The sequence below is a fragment of the Bacillus rossius genome, chromosome 1, assembly GCF_032445375.1.
Source record: "Bacillus rossius redtenbacheri isolate Brsri chromosome 1, Brsri_v3, whole genome shotgun sequence".
Taxonomy (NCBI): Eukaryota; Metazoa; Arthropoda; class Insecta; order Phasmatodea; family Bacillidae; genus Bacillus; species Bacillus rossius.
This window is the reverse complement of record NC_086330.1, coordinates 89,484,471-89,512,106: the sequence shown is the minus strand read 5'-3', so window position 1 is coordinate 89,512,106 and position 27,636 is coordinate 89,484,471. Positions and strand designations below refer to the sequence as shown.

Genomic DNA, 27,636 nt, shown 5'->3' with positions numbered 1-27,636 from the left:
TCACAGACAATACCTGCAAGCGACAATGGAAGCTTACACGCATTCTGATATCATTATATATACCGGATCATAAAATCATTTATATAAATAATTTTGGAAAATACACTTGAAAAAGTTTACACATACAATTTATAATACTAATATTTACAGTAAATAAATGTTTTTAATGATATTGTACGCCTACAAGCATACATATAAACATTTTATTTATTTCCCGAATACTAATAATGATTTATAGAACTTTAATTCAACTGCTTTTACAAAATTATATTACCCTGTTATAAAATAATATTTGCAAATTTATGTCTATGGAACATGAAAAAAATTACGTTGGATTTTGATTTAATGCAGTTATGAGAAAATTAAGGTCGATATATTCAACTGAAAATGTTCTAAAATCAAGTTTATGTTTTAAATGAAAATGAAGTAGGCCTACTGAAAGTTTCAGAATACTGCTGACAATTAAATAATGTTAAATAGTGATATAACTGAAGGTAAGGTAGATCCATTTGAATCTTAAATCACCATTGGTTTCAATATTATTTTAATTGAATTATGATGGACCGAAGAAGCGTACTACTTTAAATATATTATATAAGAATAATTATAAATAAAAGATTGCTAACATCATATACCATAATATTGTACAACAGATACGGTTTTTTAATGTTAATTAGATTGATTTCACCTATTATTCATTTTCTTGAAAACTCATCTGCAAATTGATAGTATTCTCAAACTATTGGACCCATAATTTAAATTGGTTTTTACGTGGTTTTTGATAAGAATATCTGTGATAGTTTATACAAATTTAGAATCGAATAGTTATTCGTTATATTATACTAAAGTCAGCGGTCCCGAATATAGTTATTTTGCAGAACCGAGTGAGAGATAACCAGGTACTCATAATAACTATTGATATACATATTTAAAGACTATTTATAAATTAATAAAATTTCCTGAACACTAAGTCTTAATCCATTTTTTGATTAAGAACAATGCACGACACCCATGAACTTTTGTTGATGCTAGGCCATTGTAATGTGCTTTCTGAACCAACAGGGTATTTACCAGTCATTTTTTTATTTAATAATGTATTGTGTATGTTTTCAGTGTTATTAATGACAGGTTATATGAATGAACTTGTATTAGTGTTGGTCAGATTATTTATTACAACTATTGATCTATGGGTTAAAAGCTCGGTAAATACAAATGGTTAAGCAAATTACACTATCTTGGTCTATATCATAAAGTTCCAATAGAGCCAGGATAAACCAGGAATTTAAGCAAGCCTGAAACGTGGCATACAATAGAGAGATTCGGTGGGTTTCCTCGGGATACTCCTGTTTCCCCACTTATTTATTTGGTAAATGCTTCATCATAAAATCATCTCCATTTTGGCCGCCACTACACAGTCTCGACAAGATGTTAAGCTTTAATTCATTATTCATTCATTATTAATTCATTAATTCCAAGATCCTACTTTTCATTAATTTTAGCTAGCAATGCATCTACATCGCATGATAAGAAGGGGTTAAATAAAGAATTACGTAGGAGTACTTAAGTCATCAAAGCCATTTGTTAACTAATGTTATTTGCGCCTACATCAAGGCAACCGTTGGTGTTGGAAAATCTTGTTGGTTGCAGCCCATGTAGGCGTAACTTGCGCTTCAAATTTATTACATTCCTGCGAATGTAGTGACGTTTAAGAAGTTATCTGTTTAAAATAAATATTTGAGTAAAATCCTTTTTTGATTGTTGTACATTGCGTGGTGTAAGGGCAGCACATTATGTACAATATTTATTGTTATATATTACAGAACATATTGGAAACAGTCTATTGCAGTCTGAATTTTACATAAATTAATGGCGTAAGTATATAGTTAATTTATTAACTTATAATATAATTATAAAATTATAATTTAAGGACGTTAATTTATTTACATTAGAAAATATTATTTTATTAGTGAAAATTTTCATTGTTAAGGACAAAAAAATTTTAATTTTAAAAAATAATTAAGAAAATAATACTTGCAAAATATAAATACGTACAAGGATTTTAACTTCAAAGAATTATTAAAAATTTTCAGAACAGGTTAAAAAAAATATTTTCTTAATATATGTACATCTAAATTTCAAAGTTAAATTTATTGAATCAATGTACGTAACCCACGAATAAAAAGGTACTCATTTAAATGAAATACATTTCTGACATTCTCTGCTTTACCGCTCGCAGAGAGCAGCCAGTGAACTCAAGAGTGCATAGTCAGACTCACGGCGTGACAGTTTACTGGCCATTCGACTGCGAAAATACTGTTCAATGTATCTAGTCACTCACTAATTTTCCTCTCGCTTCCTGCAGCGAACACAGTTTATATTATTTTTCGCTTGATATTGCTGTTTCTTGATTGTAAATTTTTGAAGTAATAGTGTTAAAATAAGTAATATTCTTTATAGTTTCATTTAATTTAAAATAAAATTAATGTCACTAGTGATTACAGTAAAATATTTATAAAAAACACTTAACACATGAGTAGGGTTAGAACAGGGCCAGCGCGTCCATATAGGCGAACTAGGCAACCGCCTAGGGCGCCAAGTAGCTGGGGGCGGCGCAGCACGACACATAACAGCTGATACAATATGTTTAACAATTATTTAAACTAGATGAAAATTGATTTTTTTGTAACAGTTTGGAATGTTTGTATTGATATAAGTAATTATTTGAAGTCCACGGTGACCTGTTTATGATTTGTAATATATGTAAAAGAGTAAAAAAAAAAAACACAAGCCTGCTTACATTTGATTGTTGACAAAATCTTAGGCTTACGTGATGTATTTTGAGGCAAGGAAAATTTTTTTTGGGGTGTCCGGCCGCGGGGGGGGATTAAGGTTTTTCGCCTAGGGCACCAATTGACCTTGCACCTTACCTGGGTTAGAACTCACAACTCACGGAGCGGGCGGAAAGAAGTCGGGAGGTGAGTGTGAGCTAGCGACACTCGCCCTCGTTGTGCACGCACCAGGCGGGCGCCAGGGCGTCCGCGCGCACGCCGCGCCTCACGAGCCGCTCGCGCTGCGCGTGGAGGCGCGGCTCGGCGCGCGCGCTCGGCTCGGCCGGGTCGCTCCACAGGCGCTCGGCCAGCGCCGCGGCGCGAGGCCACACGCGCGCGTCCAGTGCCGCGCCGTCCACCAGCTCCGACCACATGGCCGCCTCGCCGCCCAGCACCGCGCGGTCCCCGGGCAGCCGCGTGTCGTACACGGCGCGCCAGTCGTGGTAGCGCGTGCGGCCCCAGAAGCCGTGGTCCAGGTACCACGCGTCCTTCACGGCGAGGATCAGGCGGTAGCCCAGGGCCATGAGCGCCCGCGGCAGCGGGTCGTCGGCCTCCACCCACGTCTCGATCACGTACCTGCACGCAACAACACCGCACTCCAGTCCTGGCATCACACAAGGATCACCACTTATACACGAGTGCCTGGTTTGTCAGCCTTCACCCACATCTACATCATATACCTGCACTGCTATACCACAACAAGTGGTAGCATTTTGGCTTCACCATACAATTAATGCAGATGTCATGCGTAGTCATTCGCTTTTGTAGTACATCATTTTCCACTCATGATCAACAAAAGTATCACTTGTTTGTACCTAAAAAAAAAATATTACTCTTAATTCATGACAATATTTGGGAACAGGATGGGTAGGTGTTACAATCGAGATCCAAAACACCTTACCATTGCCTTTTTGAAAGACAAGCAGCTGAATATCCCACCTAAGATGTCTGCCATTTAGTGTTTAACTTAATTTTATAAGTTTTTCGGGTGTCTTCCTTGGTTATATATTTTATGTTACAGTGATAACTTGAGTTGGATAAATGGTTCAAAGGCCATTTTAATTTCGGGAAATTTGTATTCTTAAGTATTTACGTATATAATGTTATGCATGCTGTTAAGTATTCCACAGTGCAACACACACAAGTTACTAATCTCCGCTAGCAAGCACAGTGGCAGAGCGACCAAAGGACTGGGCCAGGCCGAGGCACAGGTGACGGGGTGCCACGCACCTCTCCTTGCTGAGGTAGTTCTGGATGACGCCCGGCTGGGTGAGCTGGCTGGACCACATGACGATGGAGTTGTTGAGGTGGCCGGCAGCCTTGTCGAACTCCTGGAGGGCGCGCTCCTGGAACTCGCCCCACACCTGCAGGAAGTCCGCCTGCGAGCGGCCGAGCCCACGCGACTCCATCCACCCCACCACCTCGGCGCTCTTGTTCCAGCACGCGAAGAACACCTGCGCACGCGTCGAACGAGCGCTGACTGCAGGAGCGGTCCAAGGAGTCTCAATGAGGGACAGGTAGGAAGCGAAACAAGTCTTATTGGCTTCAACACTGTTTTAGTGTTTAAGGATGATTAGGCCTCGCCAAACTTTCCATTTCAAATATGTTGATGCCTCTTGCAATAAAGCTCCCGTGCAAAATTTATTTTGTAAACATGGCACAGGACTGAGATCTGGTTTCTTGTTGAACTCAACACTTGTGAACTGGTGTGATTATCACTACAGTTGTAGTCACCCGCGTGATAAGATAAGTTATTTCCTCGCGGCTCTTAAAGACTAGTGCCTGTAAGTAACTATGTGGTCACAACAAGGTAAAGAAGGTCTGGAAGATATGATTTATGCCTTTAAATGACAAAAAAAAAGGGATAAATAGTTGAAAATTAAAAATATAGAAAAATTCAAGTAAGCGGTGCCTAATTCCCATTAATTTTTACAATACATTAAGGCAGAAATCATATATAGGAGACTGGCAATTACCATAAAATAGTATATATTGATTGTACTTTTAAAGATATAGAGCCATTCCAAAAAAAAATTATTCATTACAAGTATTAAATGAAATATCAGGGAGAAATATTTTCAGCAGCCATTCACTATTAAATTGAAAAAGTGCGTATTTATGTTATGATTGTAGTTAGAGACATACCTAAAAATTTAATTCAATATTAATATTCAATGAAATCTCAGGGGGAAATATTTGCAACAGTATTATATTATTAAATTTAAGCATTCAATTGAAATATATATCATCTTCAACGAAACCACATTAAAAATTATACAAAATTTATATTCCATTAAAACTTTTTAAACAATACGGTGTCTTTTGGATCATAACTTTCCCTGTAATTGCCACTTCAGAATTCTACAAGGGCTCATGTTTTTGAACGTTGGCTTTACATGCACTGGTATCTTTGACAAACCTAATGTCATTAAGGTCAGATGATGCAGTAGCCTCTGCTGACGAGGCGACCATCCATCTTTAAGTAATGCTGCTAGATTAAATAAATTCTATGATGTTTATCTCGCTGCCTCTGTCGCACTTAACATTCAGGCATACACATTGCTTTTGTATCTTAGATAAAACGGACGCTAGAAGGTCCTACTACAGGGAGTCATATTTTGACTCCTAGCCGGTCGAGTTATTGGAGCCCAGAAAACCTCGTATCGACTTGTCTGTTAGTCTCTCGGGGCCTAAGAAAATGTGGAGGTTTACGGAAACATTGACTACTGATTACCCTGGCCAGTTGAAAAAACCCACGATCATGAAGGGCGTCAACCGAATTGGGTGGTCTATTCCAGGTGACATGGTGGCCACTTTAAAATGCACAGGGCTCTAGGTAGTTTGTGTTTGGACTCTGTCCCCAGTTAATTCCAAGTACATATATGATGCGATTGTTATTCCCCACCTCATCGCCGCCCATGTGGAAGACCTCGCCGGCGGGCCAGCGGCCCAGCAGGTCGCGGTACAGCTCGCCCAGCACGCCGTAGAGGCGCGGGTTGGCCGGGTTGAGCTGGCCACACGGCGGCTGGATGCAGAAGCTGCGCCATGGCTGGCGGTTCACGCACACGGCCAGCGCGCCCAGGCCCTCGGCGGGGCCCCACTGCCAGCCGTTGCCGGCGTGGGAGGGCGCGTCGACCTCCAGCAAGACGCGCACCCCGCGCGCGCGCGCGTAGCGCACCAGCTCCGCCTGGTCGCGCGCCGAGTAGGTCTCGCGCGCCGAGTAGGCGCCGTGCCTGCGGGCACACACGCCTCCAGCACTCTTCTGTTTTGTTTCATACGGCATATATGACGTAGCTTTGGCTGCTTGTCGAACTCAACACTTGTGAACTGGTGCGGTTATCATGATAGTTGTAGTTGCCCGCGTGAAATTATCCTGTTGGTAAAAATGTGGTTGCAACAAGGCGTAAAAGGTCTGGTAGCTATGCCTCGACATGCCAAAAAAAAATTGGGATAAATAGTTCATAATTAGAATTATGGCAAAAATAAGGCAAAATCCAAGATGACGGGACCTAATTCCCCTCGAGGGCCGCGCCGACCCAGGCACGTGCACGGCGTGCAGAGCTTCAGAGGGAACCACGCCATTTGAAGACTGACCCGCTACGAAAAGCATTTAAGAATTAGTTGAGGGCAGTGGCGTAGCCAGGATTATTGTATGGGGGGGGGGGGTGTTAAGAAGCTTGTCGCCTCCCCCCCCCTCCCCCCGTATTAAAGCGGGGGGCCCGGGGGTCCTCCCCCGGGAAAATTTGGATTTTAAGGTGTAAAATAGTGCTGCTATTTTAACAGTTTTCGGTATTAAATTTAAACATTGCAATGGTAAAAATTTTATTAATTTTTAATATGAAATTTGTTTGAGTGATGAATAATAAATTTAATTGAAGATTTGGTGCTAAGGGGGGGGGGGGCACCCCTGGCTACGCCCCTGGTTGAGGGCGGATGGGAAGGTGTGAGGCAGACCTGGCCAGCTGCGGCACGTGCTCCGACTCGAGCGGGAAGCTCTGGCTGTCCGTGGCGTGCCAGTGCAGCACGTTGAGCTTGCAGGCGGCCATGGCGCCCACGGTGCGCCGCAAGTCCGCCAGGGGCAGGAAGTTGCGCGCCGTGTCCAGCAGGAGGCCGCGGTGCGGGAAGGCGGGGCGGTCCGCCACGCGCGCCTCGCCCGCCATCAGCAGGCGGGCCGGCCGCCCCGTCGCGGCCACCAGCTGCGCCAGCGTCTCCAGGCCGTGGCGGGCCCCGAACCCCGTGGCGGCGCGCACCTGCGCCGTCACCTGCGAGCCTGCGGCAACATCGCCCTCAGCTGGGCTGGCTCCATTGGCTGCTTCCCCGCTCCACCTTCTGTCCGATCTGCACGAGGCTCTCGGAATAACAGCATTCGGTAGGAGGAATTTCGTTAAAATTGGAATGGAAGTCGATGAACGAAAAACGAATCACAAATTGGGCGGACCTACATGTGTAGCAATACAAACCCGTATATAGACACTTTAGTAAACATCATGGTGCATATCAATCTTATTAGTCTGCCAAACGAAAAAAAAAAAAATCATGTTAGTGAAACTACCCTGGAAACTTACATAGTCATAGTAAAAAGTAATCACAATTTTAAAATTCTTAAAAAACCGGGCATTACAATGATTATAATACATATTCTCCTTACTAGCACAGCGGTGGAGCTTGTGCTTGGTAACATCTAGAGGCGTGGTTCAAATCTCGTCACTTGAATTGTTTTTTTTTACCTTTTTAATTACATTATAATATACAAATATTTAATAATAATGTTGAATCAGTTTAATAAGGTTCAGATTTTTGTAGTAATTATTTACCGACTGATTTCAGTCTAACCGCAAAAAAAATTACTTATGTTAGTGCTATAATATATGTTTTAATGTTACATGTTAATATTTTAGTAATGCCATAGAAGTATAACTTCTAACGTGTGCGGAAACTTTATAATATTAACAATTTATTGAATTTTAACAAGATGATCAGTTTTTTTAATAAAATTCCTTGTATAAAATCAGGAGCAAAGACGAGTGAATTATCAGAGGCTTTTATAAAAGTTTAAAATTTCCTGTTGTTTCTTGATACTAATTGCTATCTGCTTTTGATGGTAGCAAAAAGTCAACGATTCAGGAAGAGAATTCTAGCGTGTGTGATTCGTATCCACAAATTTTAGTTCTGGAAAAGCTACTATTTTATTTATTATTTTCTTTATAACACTTGGTATTATTTTAACGAATTCTACGTTAAGTTTCGAATCCGCAACATGAACAACATGAGAACACGTTAATTTGCTCGTTACCGAGGTTAGATGTCAACACATCACTGGCGAGCACTGAAAGAATAGCTCACATTTTTATTTCAATAGCTTCCTGTATATCAGGGCGCGTCAAGGACCCATGCTACTACGACATAACATTCAAGTGTATACTGGTCTCCATATTAGCCTGTTTGCAAGTGATGACGTGACTCTTGTAGGTCTGTAAGCACGGGGTCTCGTATGAGACTAAAAAACCCCGGCGATTGACAAGATGCAACCAAACGCATTTCCATGGCGACTGTCGTTAGGAGAGGCACACAGATTACGGGGAAGATACTTCTGTGTGATAATACATTTTTCATGCGTTCTTTGCGTGGTTCTGGCAATGTGGAAGATTGATTTCTGGTGTTGCTTTGGACATACGCCGTTTCTGACTAAACTGTAAGTCTTAAGAAACTTCCATAACGGACAAAAAATTATGAAAATGTAGACACACAAAAAAGAGCTGAAATCTGGTGATGTCAAAAAAAAAATTAAAAACAGACAGCACAGAAAATTCCGTGGAAGAATAAAGTCTAAATATTATTACAGCACAGACGGACACGGTAGGCTAACAACTACGAGGCAGTAGCAACAAGACAAACAACCTCGGACAACACTGCGATAAACAGAACAACCCAACGATGACACTCAACAGATAATGCGGACAATACATCTACAACACTGAGACGCATAAGCGAAACCAGTAATGTGACAAAACAGATGACACCATAGACAAACACAATACGCTTCCTAAGACAAATAAAATTGTGACATTTCAGGAGCTGGGATCTGTTCCCGTCCTTAGGCACAAACAGACTGATAGAAGATACTTGTATCCTCTTATCATTTTCCATGTTGTATATTTACTCGTAATTTTTGTTCAAATTAATTCTAACAATTAATCGAATTTGTTTTTACTCTTTCTAGAGTAACTACTTAAAGAACTCCCACAAAAATTATCTTATAATAGACTAAACATGTAAAATTGACCTTTCATTAAGAGGGATTAGGCTCCGCAATCTTGGATTTTCCCATCTTTGTGCTATAATTTTGATTCTGAACTATTTATTTGGTATGTCAAGGCATAAATCATAATTCCAAGACCTTATATACCTTTTTGCAACCACACATTTAAAAACAGGCTCTAGTCTGTAAACAGCTCGAGCCAACAACTTAATATTTCACACGGGTGACTACAACAGTTATGATAATCACACCGGTTCACAAGTGTTAACTCCAACAAGTAGCCAAAGTTAAGTCATATGCCATGTCAAAACAACAAATTTTTCTTGAAGCTTTATTGCAAGCGGTATCAAAATATTTGAAATTGCAAGATGGCGAAGCCTGGTCCTCCTCAATATTTAGCTTGGCATCGGATGCCCCACTGTAATGGTGTTTCTGTAGTTTCGCCTTGAAACAGAGCCTCTGGTTCAAACGAACAGGGACGTAACTAGACTATTCCCACCCGGGGCGAGAAATACCAAACCAACCAACCAAAACTTTTCTCGTCCAAACATATTAATTCCACTATTCCAAAATTTTTTATTCAACTTAAGATAGTAAAAAAAGGTATATATTAATCGTTATTTCATTTCTAAAACATCGCACGTTGGTTTGAACCCGGAAAATACCAGTTTTTTTTTTAATTCGACGATATACGTGTTTGTATGTTTCAATACAAATAATTCAGTTCATCTGCCCACCAACATGTTTTTTTTTTGGTAGTTATACTTCTTTAGGGGAGTTATGAAAAAAAGAGTGAATTTTTACTATACATGCGCACCATGCTACGAAGTTTTCACGGGATGAAAATGAGACGGCGTACAAAAAATCTACATAAAATAAAAAATTATATGTGTACTTTTAAATTTTATACTTTACTGATTTATACTGATCCGTATAATTAAAACATTTATTTAGTGTAAATATTAGTGATAGAAATAGTGTTTATAACTTATTCGAGTTTATTTTTAAGTGTGTTTATATCAGTGAGGTTATGTTCGCTTATGTTTAATTTATTTGCATTATAAATTATGTACTTTTACATTATTATTTGATAAATAATAAAACTTAATAAATTAGAATAAACATTCATCATAATTATTGATATTTATTATGAACTAAAATTTATCATCTATTATTTCACTTAAATAAATAATTAATTTAATACGTGTGTTTGTATCAATATTAAATACTGATAATTTTATTTAATTTTTTTTATTTGACTGATTATACTTTGCCAATTATATTTGTAATATTACTCCAGTACTTTTATTATTTTATTTCTATTAATTATTTGCATGCAAAATTAAAGTTGGTGCTTTATTACGCCAAGTAGTATTAATTTGTAACGCGCGTACACAAGTACACGCGCCCATGTATTGAATGTGCGATGAGATGTCTCCAGTGAGACCAGTTGAGCGGCCGGGCTACCTCTGGCGGCGACCTGGAGGGAGTAGCTCTCGTCCGTGGCCCAGTCGAGGGCGAGCGACGGCGAGTCGACGGCCAGGCGCACCACGAGCGCCGCGGTGTCGGCGGCCAGGCTGCAGTTGCCGCCGCACGCCGCCTCCAGCGAGGCGAGGAACCGCCCGCGCGCCACCATCACCAGCTCATTCAGCTCCGCCGGGCCCTCCGCCTGCCGACACCATTGCTTCATCTCCCTGACCCGGTACACGTCATACAAGTGGAAGTTCTTTGGCAAGTCAAACCTCGACCCGTGAGTATATTGTAAGCGGTAAAACGCCAGAGAGAGAGAGAGAGAGAGAAGGAAAGAGAGAGGGAAAAAGAGAGAGAGAGGGAAAAAGAGAGGGAAAGAGAGGGAAAGAGAGAGAAAGAGAGAGGGAAAGAGAGAGGGAAAGAGAGAGGGAAAGAGAGAGAGGGAAAGAGAGAGGGAAAGAGAGAGAGGGAAAGAGAGAGAGGGAAAGAGAGAGAAAGAGAGAGAGAAAGAGAGAGAGAAAGAGAGAGAGAAAGAGAGAGAGAGAAAGAGAGAAAGTGAGAGAGAAAGAGAGAGAGAAAGAGAGAAAGAGAGGAAGAGAGAGAGCGAGAGGGAGAGAAAGAGAGAGAGAGGGAGAGAAAGAGAGAGAGGGAGAGAAAGAGAGAGAGGGAGAGAAAGAGAGAGAGGGAGAGAAAGAGAGAGAGGGAGAGAAAGAGAGAGAGGGAGAGAAAGAGAGAGAGGGAGAGAAAGAGAGAGAGGGAGAGAAAGAGAGAGAGGGAGGGAATGAGAGAGAGAGGGAAAGAGAGAGAGAGGGAGAGAAAGAGAGAGAGGGAGAGAAAGAGAGAGAGGGAGAGAAAGAGAGAGATGGAGAGAAAGAGAGAGATGGAGAGAAAGAGAGAGAGGGAGAGAAAGAGAGAGAGGGAGAGAAAGAGAGAGAGGGAGAGAAAGAGAGAGAGGGAGAGAAAGAGAGAGAGGGAGAGAAAGAGAGAGAGGGAGAGAAAGAGAGAGAGGGAGAGAAAGAGAGAGAGGGAGAGAAAGAGAGAGAGGGAGAGAAAGAGCGAGAGGGAGAGAAAGAGCGAGAGGGAGAGAAAGAGCGAGAGGGAGAGAAAGAGAGAGAGGGAGAGAAAGAGCGAGAGGGAGAGAAAGAGAGAGAGGGAGAGAAAGAAAGAGAGGGAGAGAAAGAGAGAGAGGGAGAGAAAGAGAGAGAGGGAGAGAAAGAGAGAGAGGAAAAGAGAGAGAGGAAAAAGATAGAGGGAAAGGGAGAAAGAGAAACGATGACAAATTTCTAAATAATATGAATATAACAAAATTATTACTCACTTCAAAATAATTGCTCAGTATATAAATAATTATTGATCAATAAATAATAATTTTTTGCAATAAATATTATCCGCTGTTAAAATACACCGTAAAGAAAAACTGTGCGTGTTACTGTTTCTTCAAATTATTCTGCCATTCGGAACACGCCAATTCTCTGAACGAAGTATGTAATTAATGACGGGTAGTGCTATCTATACGGAAAATACAGGGACTGTCAACAGTGCTCTCTACGCTGCTGGTTGAACAAGGAGAAACGCGAACGTGCTGGTGGCAAATATAAAATTCAAGGCTCTCACAGCTGACTGTATACGATAACTATATATTTTTCTCTTAAACAAACGCATGCTCACACTCCCTGGCTTATTCTTTCATTCATCTATCATTCTTGGTTCTATTTTTGAAGTGAAAACTTCTTTAGCCGCGTTGAGCGATTTTTGGTAAGGACAAAACTGATGGGTTCACGCCACCGACCTGATAGTGATAGAATATCAAAATAATTTTCTGACTTAAATTTTACGTAGAAATGATATCATATTACACATGTAAAAACAAAGTTTTAAGTTTACACTTCTTCGACAGTTCCCATGACTGCTTTTTTTTTTTTTGGGGGGGGGGGGGGGAGGAGGGCGTGGGACGAATCATCGCACAAGAGAATGAAAACGAGCCTAGCAACGTATATATTCTCATCACGCTGAAATAAGTTTCACTTAAAATAATACTCAAAAAAACGTCAATGTTAAGATGGATAATTTAACGGATGAACAGATTTCTTTAATAATTAAGTAAGGTTTCATATATTTTCATAACTTATGTACTTGTACTTTTTCCCTTGAATATTAAGTTTTGACTTATTTATGTATCGAATTTTTCTAAAACCATGTTACGCTTTATCTTGTATTTAAAATTATTGCCCTTTTCAACTACCATCTTTATAAAGTGTATTAGACCCATTTCATTAATTTTATTTGTTATTAGAAATGTATTTAAGGGGTATCAGTGAATTCATAATTTGTTTTAATTACAAATTTCCTGTTAAACATTCAGTAATTCAAACTATGCACTACAGTTGGGCTGAACGGAACCCTTCCAAAGTTATCCATTGTCACGAGACGTCCTGCTGGACTGCTAACTGTACCAGCCAGGGTGACTGACACGTCTTCCTTTCCTCCTTGCCAATAGGGAAGCTGTATTCCAAGGCTAGTCGTATATTGAATTCATATCTATTTACTGAAATATCTTACAAATAATAATTGTGATTCTAAACATTCATGTGCCAATGTATAAATGTAACAAATATAAAAAATTCAAAGGTGAAATAATAAAAAAGAAATTTGGTTGCGGGTCGGGGCTTAGGCTTTTTCCGAGGAGTGCTGATTGGTGGACCGGAAGAGATCCGGGTCACCGAGTAGAAAAAGAGTCTGAATACCGCCTCGAATGCGTACTGACGCGTCCGGTCTTCGAAGGGTCACGACAACGTTTATTATTTGATTCAATTCTGGGGCTTAAGCACAAACGCCGACTCCAGGAATTCCCATCAGCTCTTGGAGGGCACGAGATAGTTTGATTATTGAATAATAAGTCCGTTCGTGATTTATGATAGAAAATAATAAGTAGTATGACAAATTATTAATAAAATGAACTCCAGCAGCCAATTTTTTAAAACGGCCATTTTTGAATTAAATTGTTTCACTTGTCTGATCTCGCAACCATCTTGGATTCAGCAGTTTCCCAAAGGCCTTCAAATTCGTATATATTCAACCAACAATACCACGTCAATATGATGGCGGAGGTAATTATTATAGAAATACTGTATTAATATCCGAAAGCGAATGAGTCATCAACTGTGCAATTGCAGTTGCCATGGAGATTATCTGGAAAACGTCGTTGAAAATAGATCAAAAAATTGAATAAATAACACCAAAACGAATAAAAAAAATTACACTCCAAATTTCACAGTTCTAGGCCTCACCGTTACTGCACTACACATAGATAAATTTGGTAGTCTACTGATTGGCAGTGGGGTCATTAAATACAATAAAAATCGGCTTTCTAAATAGCCATTATTTATAATAAGAAACTATCTCAACATTCACACACAGTAACTTCAGAAAACCAGGTTATAAATTAAAATAAACACCACAGTACCATGATTTGCTACGTATTGCAGACATGGCAGGTCATTTTATTTTTATTACAGAACACGGTAAGCAATTGTCATAAGAAAGTAGACGCTGTTACTGATAATGATGCATTATTGTCCTAGTAGAGGTTCAACAGTGTTTATGGGACACAGATGAGACGTGCTGGGAGAGAGGGCGGGCGACTGACCTCGAGCAGGTGGAATTGCACCCGGGAGGGGTTCTCGGGGTCATGATTGGAAGGTGTCACAACACAGGCTGTTGACGCCACTAATGATGCATTATTGTCCTAGTAGAGGTTCAGCGGGGGTTCTGGGACACAGATGAGACGTGCTGGGAGAGAGGGCGGGCGACTGACCTCGAGCAGGTGGAATTGCACCCGGGAGGGGTTCTCGGGGTCATGATTGGAAGGTGTCACAACACAGGCTGTTGACGCCACTAATGATGCATTATTGTCCTAGTAGAGGTTCAGCGGGGGTTCTGGGACACAGATGAGACGTGCTGGGAGAGAGGGCGGGCGACTGACCTCGAGCAGGTGGAATTGCACCCGGGAGGGGTTCTCGGGGTCATGATTGGAAGGTGTCACAACACAGGCTGTTGACGCCACTAATGATGCATTATTGTCCTAGTAGAGGTTCAGCGGGGGTTCTGGGACACAGATGAGACGTGCTGGGAGAGAGGGCGGGCGACTGACCTCGAGCAGGTGGAACTGCACCCGGGAGGGGTTCTCGGGGTCATGATTGGAAGGTGTCACAACACAGGCTGTTGACGCCACTAATGATGCATTATTGTCCTAGTAGAGGTTCAGCGGGGGTTCTGGGACACAGATGAGACGTGCTGGGAGAGAGGGCGGGCGACTGACCTCGAGCAGGTGGAATTGCACCCGGGAGGGGTTCTCGGGGTCATGATTGGAAGGTGTCACAACACAGGCTGTTGACGCCACTAATGATGCATTATTGTCCTAGTAGAGGTTCAGCGGGGGTTTTGGGACACAGATGAGACGTGCTGGGAGAGAGGGCGGGCGACTGACCTCGAGCAGGTGGAACTGCACCCGGGAGGGGTTCTCGGGGTCATGATTGGAAGGTGTCACAACACAGGCTGTTGACGCCACTAATGATGCATTATTGTCCTAGTAGAGGTTCAGCGGGGGTTCTGGGACACAGATGAGACGTGCTGGGAGAGAGGGCGGGCGACTGACCTCGAGCAGGTGGAACTGCACCCGGGAGGGGTTCTCGGGGTCATGATTGGAAGGTGTCACAACACAGGCTGTTGACGCCACTAATGATGCATTATTGTCCTAGTAGAGGTTCAGCGGGGGTTCTGGGACACAGATGAGACGTGCTGGGAGAGAGGGCGGGCGACTGACCTCGAGCAGGTGGAACTGCACCCGGGAGGGGTTCTCGGGGTCATGATTGGAAGGTGTCACAACACAGGCTGTTGACGCCACTAATGATGCATTATTGTCCTAGTAGAGGTTCAGCGGGGGTTTTGGGACACAGATGAGACGTGCTGGGAGAGAGGGCGGGCGACTGACCTCGAGCAGGTGGAACTGCACCCGGGAGGGGTGCACGGCGACGAGGCGGCCGCCCAGCGTCGTGGGGCCGGTGGGGCGAGGCCAGAGCGCGCCATAGTCGCCGCACGTCAGCCGGCACACCTCCAGCGGCGTCTCCCCGGAGCCTTCTGGGACGGTCTCGTTGGAGCGCACGCACGCGCCCGCCTGGCACGACCAGCTCCAAGCCCACCTGCACGCCCATCACAACCTACAAGTGCCTGCTTTCGATTATTGATATTGCGTGTTATCATGAAATGTTAATTAAATTCTTACTTTATCTATGGTTAGTTGTTTAAATGGCTTTATTAATTTAATCAGTTTCTACTTTAAGGTTTTTAGAAACTTGGATTGAACTGAGAACATATAATCTTGACTCGTGGTGTTCAACGTTTTGAATAATCATTGTCAAATATAATTACCTACACATTTTTATGGTACCATTAAAAATAAATAACTTATTAATTCCCCTTAAATTGTAGTGATTTACGTTTATCATGTATTTGTAAAATCCAATTTTTTATATTATTGTGCATAATGTAACTTATATATATATTACAGACTTGAAACTTCACAGTAATGTTCCTTATGTTACGCAGGATGACATTTTCCGAAAATTAGATACCATGGGTGGTTAAAACCAGGCAACAGTGGGTACTTTGTCTGCATGAGAACAGGATTTTGCATTGTTCATGCCTTCTGCGTCTCCATGGCAACGGGCATCGCGCGGCAGTGGTGTACCCACAAGGAGGGGCATGTATAATGAGCGGCGCAAGAGTGATCTGCCTGTAGACTGCCGTAGCGAAGTACGGGTACATCAGTTGTACGTTGCGTGCACGAGTCGGGAAACCATCGGTGCTATTCATTTTCTCTCCGGTACATTATACAGCATTGTAATAAATTTTCACTGAATTTTTTTTTATTTACCGTTACTGTAAATGGGAGATGTGGCTTAATTTTTTTCCATTAGTATAGCCGTGCGTACCGGGTCGGGCAGCTAGTGAAAGATATAATCGAATCTTGGACGACCAAATCAGCAAATAAAATGTGGTAGAAGCTAATGAACAGATACACCAACCTAGTGCTAGAAAAAAAATCATTTGGCAGGCCCCTTCTATGACAGGATATTACATTCTCGTATACCATAGTTGAAGATCTGCCTCATTCAACATCTTACAGTAGAATTTTTTTTCCCGAGTCCTGAATATTTATGAATAAACATTTTTAAAATGTGACTATAGGCCAAAGGTTCTATGCACTACTCTGTATAAAAAAAAAACAGAAAAATAACGCCGAGGGAGTAACCACATAACGAACATAAAATAATACAAACGAAATAGATTATATTTTTTGAGATTTTACAAATATCGGATAGCGCAAAAAAAAATGGGGGAAAAAATATATCATGCAGTGCTCATATAATGAAAACCTATAGGAATGGCACTTAAACAAAAAAATCATTTAAATTTAATAACTTAACATAGCCTTAAACACTGCATCGTAATTTAAATTGTTTGTTTTACTGGAAATAATAATAAAATACTAGTAGTAAGAAATTGTGATTACCTCGAAAATTTACAGTGGAAACTTTAAATCATCGTCTGTGTCTTGTGTATACATAATAAGGTTAACACCAGCCTATTTTATAAAACAAAAGGCTTATAAGATCACCTTCTTGGTTATATGTCTGCGCGTGTTTCCCCCTCTTTTTCTTTCCATCCTAACCGATTTTCCAACCTTTAGAAATTGCATTTGTTTATTTAGCGAGAAATTGTACTGGAGACAAATAGATCTTATTGCGCTTGCAAAATCGTGACTGTAAAACAAGGTTGATAAACGTAATCGTCAAAACCATGTTTTATGGAAAACTTTCTCTGCATTTTAAAGTTTCCTGCTTATTGCATGCATGTATGCCAAAAATATGGGCAGTTTACAACACACAAGCATCCTATAAAAAGTGCACGTGTCGGTTCAAACCGACGCGGAAAACTCTCGGGCCGCATTCCTGCGAGCCCCCTTTGTGAATCCTCATTGGCGTAGCTGTGTTCATAAAATTGGGGGGGGGGGGGGGACCAAATAATGATTTTGATGGAATGTAAACCCATTCCCCTCTTACTAAGACGGGGGGTCCGGGGGTCCTCCACAGGAAATTTTTTTTTATTTTAAAAGTGCAAAATAGCGCTTTTTAAGCAGTTTTTGTATCTAACCATTGGATACATCGATGTTAAAATTATTATTGTTTCCTTAAGTTAAATTTGAGAGTGAAGAAATTACAAATAAAGTTGGGCAGAATAATATTATAAAATAAAAATATCACGGTCTAGAAAGTTGGGGGGGGGGGGGGGGACAGTCCCCTCCACCCAAAAAGTTCAGGGGGACACGTCCCCCCTGTCCCCCCTGTGAATGCTACAGATTTGCGCCCCTGTCCGGAGCTGTGCGGGTCGTGCCTTCTGACTAGGGCACCGCGCGGCCAGCGGGAGTCGGAGGGGATTGACTCACGCGCTCCTGGGCGCGTGCTCGCCCGACGCGGCCGGCAGGGTCAGCATGGCGAGGTAAACAACCGGCACCAGCGCAGACAGCAGCATGGCGGCGACCAGGCTCTGCAAGCCGCGCGTCACCCTCCGCAGTTCTTGTCACCTGTGCAACATCAAAACTGGATGTGGTATTATGAATTAAACATTATATACCTATCTTACCCTCGCTCTTCATAAAAAAAAATTAAAAAGTGAGCTTATAGTTGCGGGGTGTCAGCATGCTGCATTTAATTTATTGAATTTATTTCACAGATTTCGGTCTTCAAACTAAACTAAACTAAAAGAATGAATATTAAATTCCTAACGACGATTTTTTTTATGTGTAACATCTTAGCTTTCGGTATACATTTGGTAGGAGTAATTTCGTGAATGGAGAAACGAAAACGCGTTAACAACCACGGTGCTGCCATCTGTGGCGGATGGCGACGAATGAAAGCTCACAAAGACAAACGTTAATGAATTATAACAAGCTGGACTGTATTTAAAAAAAAAATTACCTATGGAAAATCATGTCCGAAGCCTGGGTTCAGTATTTTTTCAAGTTTTTTTTTTGTTTTGTTTTCGCTTTCATCGGAACCGTTTCATGATACAGTTTAAAATTTCACCTAGAAAATTGAATGATTCGTTAGTCGACGTAGCTGCTCCGGCAGCAAAATCTAGCGGTGGATGCGGAAACTACCTGTGATTCGCGCACAGAAATGTAGATGAAAACACAATTCGCTTGTATATTTATTACGTTCGGCCTTAGTTGAAAACAATTCTTCTTTGAATTTCGTGACCGAGTTTTTATATTATAAGTGTTTTTACAACATGGTAACCCATAAGTTTGCGCGATACCGAGGTTAGATGTTGCACATATCTGGCGGGTTCTGAAAGACTCACTCATTAGTATTTTTTTCAGGTACTATCATTCTGTATGTACAATAACCAATATATACAATACATGGCATGTCATAAACAAGCAAAAATAATTAATTTAAACATAGTATTTACAAAAAAAAGTTAAATGGCTGCATTCTTTACATATAGCTCCTGGCCACCATCCCAAGTGCGATACCCGACTAGGATATACTTGGCGAGAAAATGTTTTATTAAATAAATCAAAATTAAACCAACGTTAAAACTATGAAAAATCCTGATCAATAATTCATCCAAACCTGGAACACAACAAGCAGAGCTACAAAAGAGGGCGCAAGTATTTTAAAAGGTTTTCAAAATAATCATATATATGTTAAAAGCAAAAAGTAGCACAACACCATTAATTAAAATAACTTGACTTGATTTAAAACTTATACTAAGTTACGTTATAAGCAGTATTATAAGTGTACAAGACGCGTGCATAGTTTAAACGCGCAACTACCAAGTACAACCAACATCTTTTGATCAGCTTGCAGGTGAGTCTTCACTTATCTCCAGGGTTCTGGGGACACGGCGAGTCGGTAGTCAGTAGCACTAGAGGTTCTTTTCTTAATCTAGTAACGCTTGATAGTAAACACAATGTTGGCACTCTAAAAAAACAATTGAGCAACTAAAAGATAAATATCTGGGGGTGGGTGCCTTCTGAAGCGGGGGCCTCAATACCAAGGATGCCTGTGAACAAAATGTTTTTCATTAAATATTGCAAATAACTATTCTCGTTTTCCAACATTGGCGCTTGAGCTACTTTTGCATCCCTATGCGAAGTTATGCAAATCAAAAATAAAAAAATTCATGGGGACACTTCGTTATTGGCTCGCCTTGCAAACAAACTATTCACAAAGTTCGTCAACATTAACTAAAAAGCAAATATTGTTATCTTCCAGGATACAAAGTTCCACACCGGCTGTTACGTTTATTTGGTAATGATTATCGTCCGTGATGAAACATGGTCTCAAGTGGAATAAAGCATTAACATGTGAATCATGTGCGGGCTCACTACTGCCCGCCGGGAAGCGCGGCCGATTTCTGGGAGAGCACTCGCCTTCTGTTAGGTCGTGTGTCTAAGCGAGTCCGTTGTCGGGGCCCTGGTAGGTCTCGTCGACGACCCCTCCAGCGGACTGCTCTCTCTGAACGCCACTCGCTCCCCGAGTGGATGGTAGATAAGACTGTATTCAATCCAGCGACCTCGCCGGCCGCTCCAAGAGTCGGGGTAGTCCTCTCGGTGCTTCTTCTCGCGCCAGCACTCGCTTTGCAGACGGAGACTCGTCCAGCGAGCGACGGGTCGTGGGCGTTGGACTCAACCCCGTGCTCGTCAGTGGTAGTGCCGGCGTCGACAACACAAGTTACTCGTTGACGGGCTACCTACTCCCCAAGTGGGTGGAAGACTAACCCAATGCCCACAGGCGAGTTTCTCAACACCTTTCTCTGGCGTCGTCCGCTATGTTTCTTCGCCGCGCCGATCAGCGGCCCTATGCCCTCCTGTGTGGCATTTGCCTGGTCTTCGGCCGGGTTCGGACGCCGTCGCCCGTCGATGCACCTCCTGACGCGATTCCTGATGTACTGAGCAACAGGCAGCCTGCTGGGCGGCCTTATATACGTACTTGGCTGGGTGTGACGTTCGAAACGACCGAGAACATCCCAATCTAGCCCAGCAAATTTTGGTCTCACCGTACTCGGGTCTGTTTTGTTCTTTCATAGTCGCTCCCGCGTCTCGTTCAGCAACTTACGGCAGCATTCCAAGACCTTGGAATACAACCGTAAACTAACTCGCGGGCCGTATTCAGAATGTGTCCAAACCAACTCTTAGTAAGGAAACACATTACACATCCGCAACTGTTTTAATAAACGGTACCCTGCGCGAGGCTAGAAATTGGTTTCATCGCATTCTAGCGGACGTTTCGCATCCATCGATACAATTTTTATGGCAAAAATCCTATAGATTGCAACACCATCGCAAAAAATTGGAACCTTTCTAATTTTCTCAAGTACTTTTTTTAAATTACGATCAATTCTTATTGTAGCCATTAAAGTGTAAAAGTATTCTAGGATAGTTTCGCTACCATTAGGTTTCATTTGACACACCAATACGCTTAGCACGTCCTCCGATGTTCACGAAAGTGACTATATACAAGTTAATGGCGCTAGACTCAGGTCCACCACCTGGACAAAATCGACGAAAAAGTGAGCTCTGCGCATGCGCGGAAGTTTGGGCAACAGATAGGTCACGGATAGAACACCAAAATCCATTCCCTAAAAATAAGGGACTAGCCATGTCCTATCTAATGGTTTGGGAGCGGTTTGGTGCACTAGGAATACGTGCTAGCGTACAGGCGAAGCATATTCAACTCTTAAATAATTATTTTCGTGTCTGGGAACACCGGCCTTAGAGTCAAGTATCTCGCTTGGCAACTCGGGAAGGAGACGTAACGGGCGTACACTCCGCTACAAACGATAAACCAGTTAAATAACCAAGTACAGAAATATACATTTGAGCCCATGTTACATCGGAAGTCTCAAAGAGAAACAAAGCTATTATTATCGCTTAAAATTACAACTTTAACCTGTTAGAATAAACTAGCCACCACAAAATATAATAAAGTCTTACATTTCGTGAATTAGTAATATAAATAAGGTTATATCTTATTACCAAATAAACGAGCCAAAGAAGATAACGTCAAAACTTATGTTGACTTAAGTCCGTAGCCTAACACCAGCGTTTAAATCTTATTTAAATTTGTTGAAGCCAGGGTACTTTCGCCGCGATTACGATTTCTCTCTAGGGACGTAACAAATAAAAATGTTTGTGCGTGGGTCTAGCATGCAGAAACGCTATTTCCAGTCTGAAAACTTCTTACGTTATTATCACCAAGTTTATTTCTTAGGCAATAATTACTTGGCACAAGAAATTTACTTAACACCGTTAACACCAGTTCATTTTCTTGCACGATGCGTAAAACGTAGTTGGTCAACTTAAACGTTAGTTAACGACCTTTGAAGGCAAGCGACAGTTAAATACCACACAACACCAGCTGTTCCAAGCAAGTTTCATATTGCCCCCAAGCGTACGTCCCAGTCTAAAGACTCGGGAAATTTTAATTAAAATAACTTCACAGAGTATGAAATACGTATAAATTATTAGTTTTTATTGCCGGATTTACTACACTCAGGTTAGCAACGAGATAAAGAGATGTGCTGTTTTATATCTCGAGCCCTCGTACAAAATGTCCGTCTTCTTTGATTTAATGGTCATTGAAAAATGATATTGTATAAATGTATTGTTTCACTATAAATATACACATTAGAATAAGAGCAAGTGTAATATTGTGGGGTTACTGTAAGAAAGTTGGTAACTTGCCGTCAACAATGATAATTATTATTATTATATTATTTATTATTATTATTATTATTATTATTATTATTATTATTTTAAAGCCTGATCTGCAATTGCTGACTTCTGAACACGGAAACCGCGTGCACTTGAGACAAAAGGATGCAATATTAGATCAATTTAAAGCCTAAACAATTTGTTTTAGTTATAGATAGAAAATGAAAGATTAAATAAACATATATAACAAACTAGTGTGTGTCACCGTGCGAAAAATCGCGCGGAGATTTTCCCTCCTTAATTATTACATCATGTAATAAAAACGTTATCATTAATTGTGAAGTAGTTATTGGTTGTGATAGAATAGATTAATCAGATTATTTATGTGATACATAATATATAAGTATTGGTAGAAGTGGGTGTTGGTAGAAATGGGAGATCACCTTATATTGGCTGAACTTAGTTGTGAAAAAATGTTAGTTTTTAGTTATATATCCAGTTCCCATCATTCTAGCGAGTTTATATATAGGTATATAAGTTTTTAATCGTAATAATAATCATCTTTGAAATATAAAACGTTTCATCAAAATCTGTCCAGTAGTTTTGCGCGATACTTGAACAAACAAACAGACCAATAGACAAATATTCAATAATAATATAGAAATTCAATAAAAAAAGAATTAAATAATAAACCATGGTCTACATATTATTTCTGCCAACGTTATTTTTATAACATTTTCATGTGGTTGCCAGTGTTCGCGAGCAAACATTACGTGATGCTTTGAAAGTGACAGTTGGGAAATGGGTACTACGGGTACAACATTTGAAACCATTAAAATTTGAAACAAGTTGCCTACGTGACATATATCATATTGGCAACTAATGACTCTTAACTTTTAATTACATTTCATCAGGTGTATATGCCAATTTCAGGTTAAATTCAAATTAGTTTTCTGCTTACCTTTTATCTTTGTATATTTAGTTTACATTCAAGTTTGTTTTATATCAAGTGTTATTTTACTATGCTTTATTATTTATTTTTAATATGAAATGTTAATGTTGAGAAAAGTAAATATATAATGTGGTTAAGTGTAAGAAAAGGCGTATCGCTTTAACTTCGCCACCAATAAAATAGATAAATAAAATACAAATAAATAACTGCTCTTATTCGGCGGATGGGAATAGCAACTGGCGTAGAGTTCTCTTCACAGACACACCATGGGCAGAACACCCATGCAAAATTCATATTATTATTTGACAACAGTCTAGATTGTACATGTTTGTACACTGAATGACACTTTGTCATTGGAGTACAAGTAACTTAACACGCCTACAAGAACTATAATTCAGTAGTACACACCTGAGAATCATATGGCCTAGCCATGTGCGACATGAAGAGAAAATTAAACGCAGATTCAGCTTATGAACACGTGAGATCGACTTTACTTTGCACGCATTTAGGTATTCTAACCTGACACCAGAAAATAAAGAGAACTGTGCAAGTCTTCCACCACGGGTCAGTTAAAGAAGCAGCGCAAGTATAGTTATAGTTTCCGCTGGACCCCTATTCCCGACAATCTTGCAGCAACATCTCTCCCGATACTTACGCAACTAATCACCTCCCATGCAGACAGATTTTCCTCATCCACCCGTAAAATCCAGACACCATATCATATCCTCCATCGCACTGTATTATCCGACAATCCCCCTACCCCAGTTCCCACCACCCTCCCTAAACCCCTCCCCCAAATCATTTCATTCTAGCCCTCTACAAAAGTGCACGAAAATGCAAAAAAGTGCAACGTAGTGAAGAAAAGTGCGAATAAGTGCAAAAAAGTGCAACGAAGTGCGCCACTTTAAGTAGACAGTGCGCGTCCGTCCCCCGAGGGACTAAGATCTTGTGAATACTCAGTGAGCGAAACCTAAAATTCCTGTCGCATGACGACACGACACGCCCAGAAGACATACTACGTCTACCACACGTGTTTTAATTTCATTTTATATGTGTTTTTAATTTAATTTACTGATTGAGTGTTAGTTTCTCAATGTGGATGTTTTTATGCTACTTTCTCCCATGTGTATGTTGTGACATGGTGTTAACTCAAGGATCTGGAATCAAATTGTCAGAATATCAAACCCAAACACGGTGGGAGACTAAAAATGTCTGGCACTATTGTCTATGTAAATATGCTTAATGCACACCTTTAGTGAATAAAATAATTTTTAAAACCAAACCAAACCTAGTTATAGTTTACCAACAGGCTGGACTACAAATAGTTAGATCCAGAATTGTTTAACGAATTCATTGGGTGTAAAAGTAGACTTTAAGCACACATGCAGCACATATGTATCTGACTAATGTTGATGATTAGACTACAGTTCTCTTGACACCCTGAGCCAGTTATAAACATGGATAATAAGTGGTTACTCAGTCACGTGTAACACGCCCAAAATTGAGACCTTTTTATTGACCAATGACATATGGATCATATATTCGCAAACCCTATGCCTAGAGGACGGAAAAATTCATAGTTTCATTGACCTCTAGGATGGACTCCAATGTCCTCTACAAACTCGGGAAAATGTCAACTCCTTTCATTGGCTGCTATATTGTGAGACGTCTAAACCTGGTAGAATGTGATTTATAGGTATTATGTTGAGCGTTTCTCATTGGCTAAGAGTCCATTCCCATAAATTGGGACTCAATAGCAAAAACAGCACGAGGAAAAAATTGTTTGATTCTTAACCTATCATGAAATGAATCCAAGATTTTTTCTAGTCTCTACCTTGTTACGGTATTACATTCATCTACAGGTAGTCAGTCTGCAGCCCCCAGTGTTTACAACTGTTGTGATACTATAGAATGTTGACTTCAACCAGTGCCCAAAGCCAGGTCTACTGGCCTGCCGAGCCAAAACATTTAATGCGCAGGCTTTATTGCAAGCTGAAGCCAAGTAGTTAAAAAGTAAAAAAAAAATCACTTCTTAGTTAATTCCTTTAACTTCACGAAAAGTATTCGGCGATTCACACTCCTTCAAAACTACGTGTCCTATTTCTCGCAGAGTACTTTAGTAGTAGGGCAGCGATTGACTACTCTCTTGCACCAGGATTATAAGCCATCACCCAAACAAATAATTGTAGAGGCCTCCTCTGGGCATAACTCAGAGTTGGTGGCATTCTCCGCTCCCGCACGCACACACGTCTCGTCGCCACGTGAGCCAGGCCATTTCTCTTTCCGCCTCCGTCTGCCCGGCGGAATCGCCTTGCGCCGATTGTCCGCTGTTCGCCCGATGACGTCATCGCGGGCGCTCGGAACTCGTTGGCACGGGAATTGAAACAATCTCGATGCTGGCAGTCGTCTTTACACATTTCATGATATCAAAAATAAATGTATTAAACCCAAATATTGACAGGTACGCAAATATTAAAAATTCTTACAAAAGAATATTTAGTTTAAAAAAAAAATGTTTGTCCGTAAAGTCTGTTTACGGATGATGGTTTAACGTAACAACGTCATAACAAAAAAATTATGAAATGATTGCATAATTTTATGAATAAAATTGAATATTTTTTATTGAATTATCACTATTTTGTATGGATACAAAGGAGTGAAATGAAATCTACAATTTAATTGATAAATTTACTTTTATTTGCACTCATTAATTCAAATATGTTTATTACTTTAACGAAGAGATTATTTTAACTATAACTTTTATACATGTTTGCTATTTAAATTCTTCCAATCTGTGTTATTCTGTTAAGGATAGGACGATGATAAGAAAAGTATAGGAAACGAATGGGAGTGTTTCAAGTTTAATGTGCCTCGAAAAAGTCAAATAGATGGTTGTTACAATCGAGTGGAAGAGAGATAGATGCGGCGCAAGCGTACAATGAGCGTAAGGCCCGGTGCACACGTGCGGACATTGTCCGTGCGGTGCCGCTGCGGCACCGCAACGTTGCCGCAGAAACACATTCACACAGTACGGACAAATACCGCACACTCTGAATGATGCCGACTAACGAGATGGATGTGTACAAACGTAAACTGGTATTCTTTGTGTACCTAGTATACAAATGTTTATTGGATACACTACTTTCTTGTCTATATTTATATAGATTAACATATAGGCATTCGTCAAAATAAAGTATAATGTATACTTACATATTTCGTTTTTTTCCTTGTCATCCTTTTCGTCAAACGATTCGCAAAATTTACGGCACATGTTGATCCACGCACTTCTTTTTTTATTACGATCATGGTATTCTTCAACGGCTACGTTCCATATCTCTAGATAACTTTTAACTTCTGCGATGAATAGTTCAACATCTAATATGTCTTCAAATTCACGTGATGCTGCCATCTCACTTTGCGGCAATCGACCGCACGTGTGCGCTGCTCGATTGACACCAATGCACTAAGGAACGTAGTTGGACGTGCGGCGCCGCAGCGTGCCTGTGGGATCTACGGACAAAAATGTAAGCACAGTGGACGTGCAATGGACGTGCGGTGCCACTGCGGCGCCGCAGCTGAGTGTGCATTACTTCTTATCAGTGAAGCCTTCCGAAAACGCATCTCCGGCGCCGCAGCGGTGCCGCGCGGACAATGTCCGCACGTGTGCACCGGGCCTTACGGGACACTTTCGTGCGTGCAGCCAGCGTTCATCGATTTATTAGACGTTGCCACGTCAAACAGGGGGTGCCCGCCTAGTCAGGAGTGTATTTGTGTTAAGGCGCGTTTTCCTAGCTGCGAAGTATATGCCGCAGCGGAGAACGGAATCCGCAGTTAAGAAACCGCACCGCACAGCCGTTGCGGAAAGTGTTTTCCTACACACTGCGGAAAGCATAGGTTGAGCGAAGTTTGTGACGTGGTTGATCGCTTTGCTATGAGTTTGTCGAAAATGAAAAGGGTGTGTGTTGCATTAATGATTGCGGATTTAAATTAAATAGAAGAAGAAACGGACATTGTTGTTGAACGGTTATCTAAAGTAAGGAGGTCAGCCAGGGAAATGCACTGCAATGGAAGAAACGAAGGAGTCTACACAATCCTCATTCAAAAACACCTCTTGGCTGACGAAGTAAAATTTAAAGTATATTTCAGGTTCAATCGTGAGCAGTTTTACGACGTGTTGAATAAAATTGAAGATGACATAAAAGTTGAGTCGTGCAACAGAGTCACAAAACCAATTACCCCTGCTGAAAAACTTGCTCTTACTTTGAGGTAAGCATATGTGTACTTATAGTTTCATTTGTAAACAAGGGATGTGTATTTAGTAGTCCATAGCGAAACATATTGTGAA

The 27,636-nt window shown here is 40.9% G+C and overlaps 1 protein-coding gene across 4 annotated transcripts in view; it reads right to left on the bottom strand.

Moving 5' to 3' along the window:
* Nucleotides 1–27,636, bottom strand: part of LOC134539570 (chitooligosaccharidolytic beta-N-acetylglucosaminidase) — a 79,276-nt gene that overhangs the window by 13,135 nt on the left and 38,505 nt on the right. For 2 of the 4 annotated variants that reach the window (XM_063381724.1, XM_063381731.1), the window contains exons 2-8: nt 18,062–18,199; nt 15,548–15,755; nt 10,555–10,756; nt 6,783–7,098; nt 5,734–6,061; nt 4,059–4,282; nt 2,928–3,404 (exon numbers count right to left, since the gene is read on the bottom strand). In XM_063381724.1, the coding sequence (XP_063237794.1) occupies nt 2,987–3,404; nt 4,059–4,282; nt 5,734–6,061; nt 6,783–7,098; nt 10,555–10,756; nt 15,548–15,755; nt 18,062–18,147 (1,782 nt within the window). In that variant the 5' untranslated portion in view covers nt 18,148–18,199 and the 3' untranslated portion in view covers nt 2,928–2,986. Of the gene's footprint in view, nt 1–2,927; nt 3,405–4,058; nt 4,283–5,733; nt 6,062–6,782; nt 7,099–10,554; nt 10,757–14,203; nt 14,214–14,707; nt 14,954–15,547; nt 15,756–18,061; nt 18,200–27,636 lie in introns of those variants that run through there. The other 2 variants (XM_063381740.1, XM_063381749.1) reach the window with 2 other exon arrangements.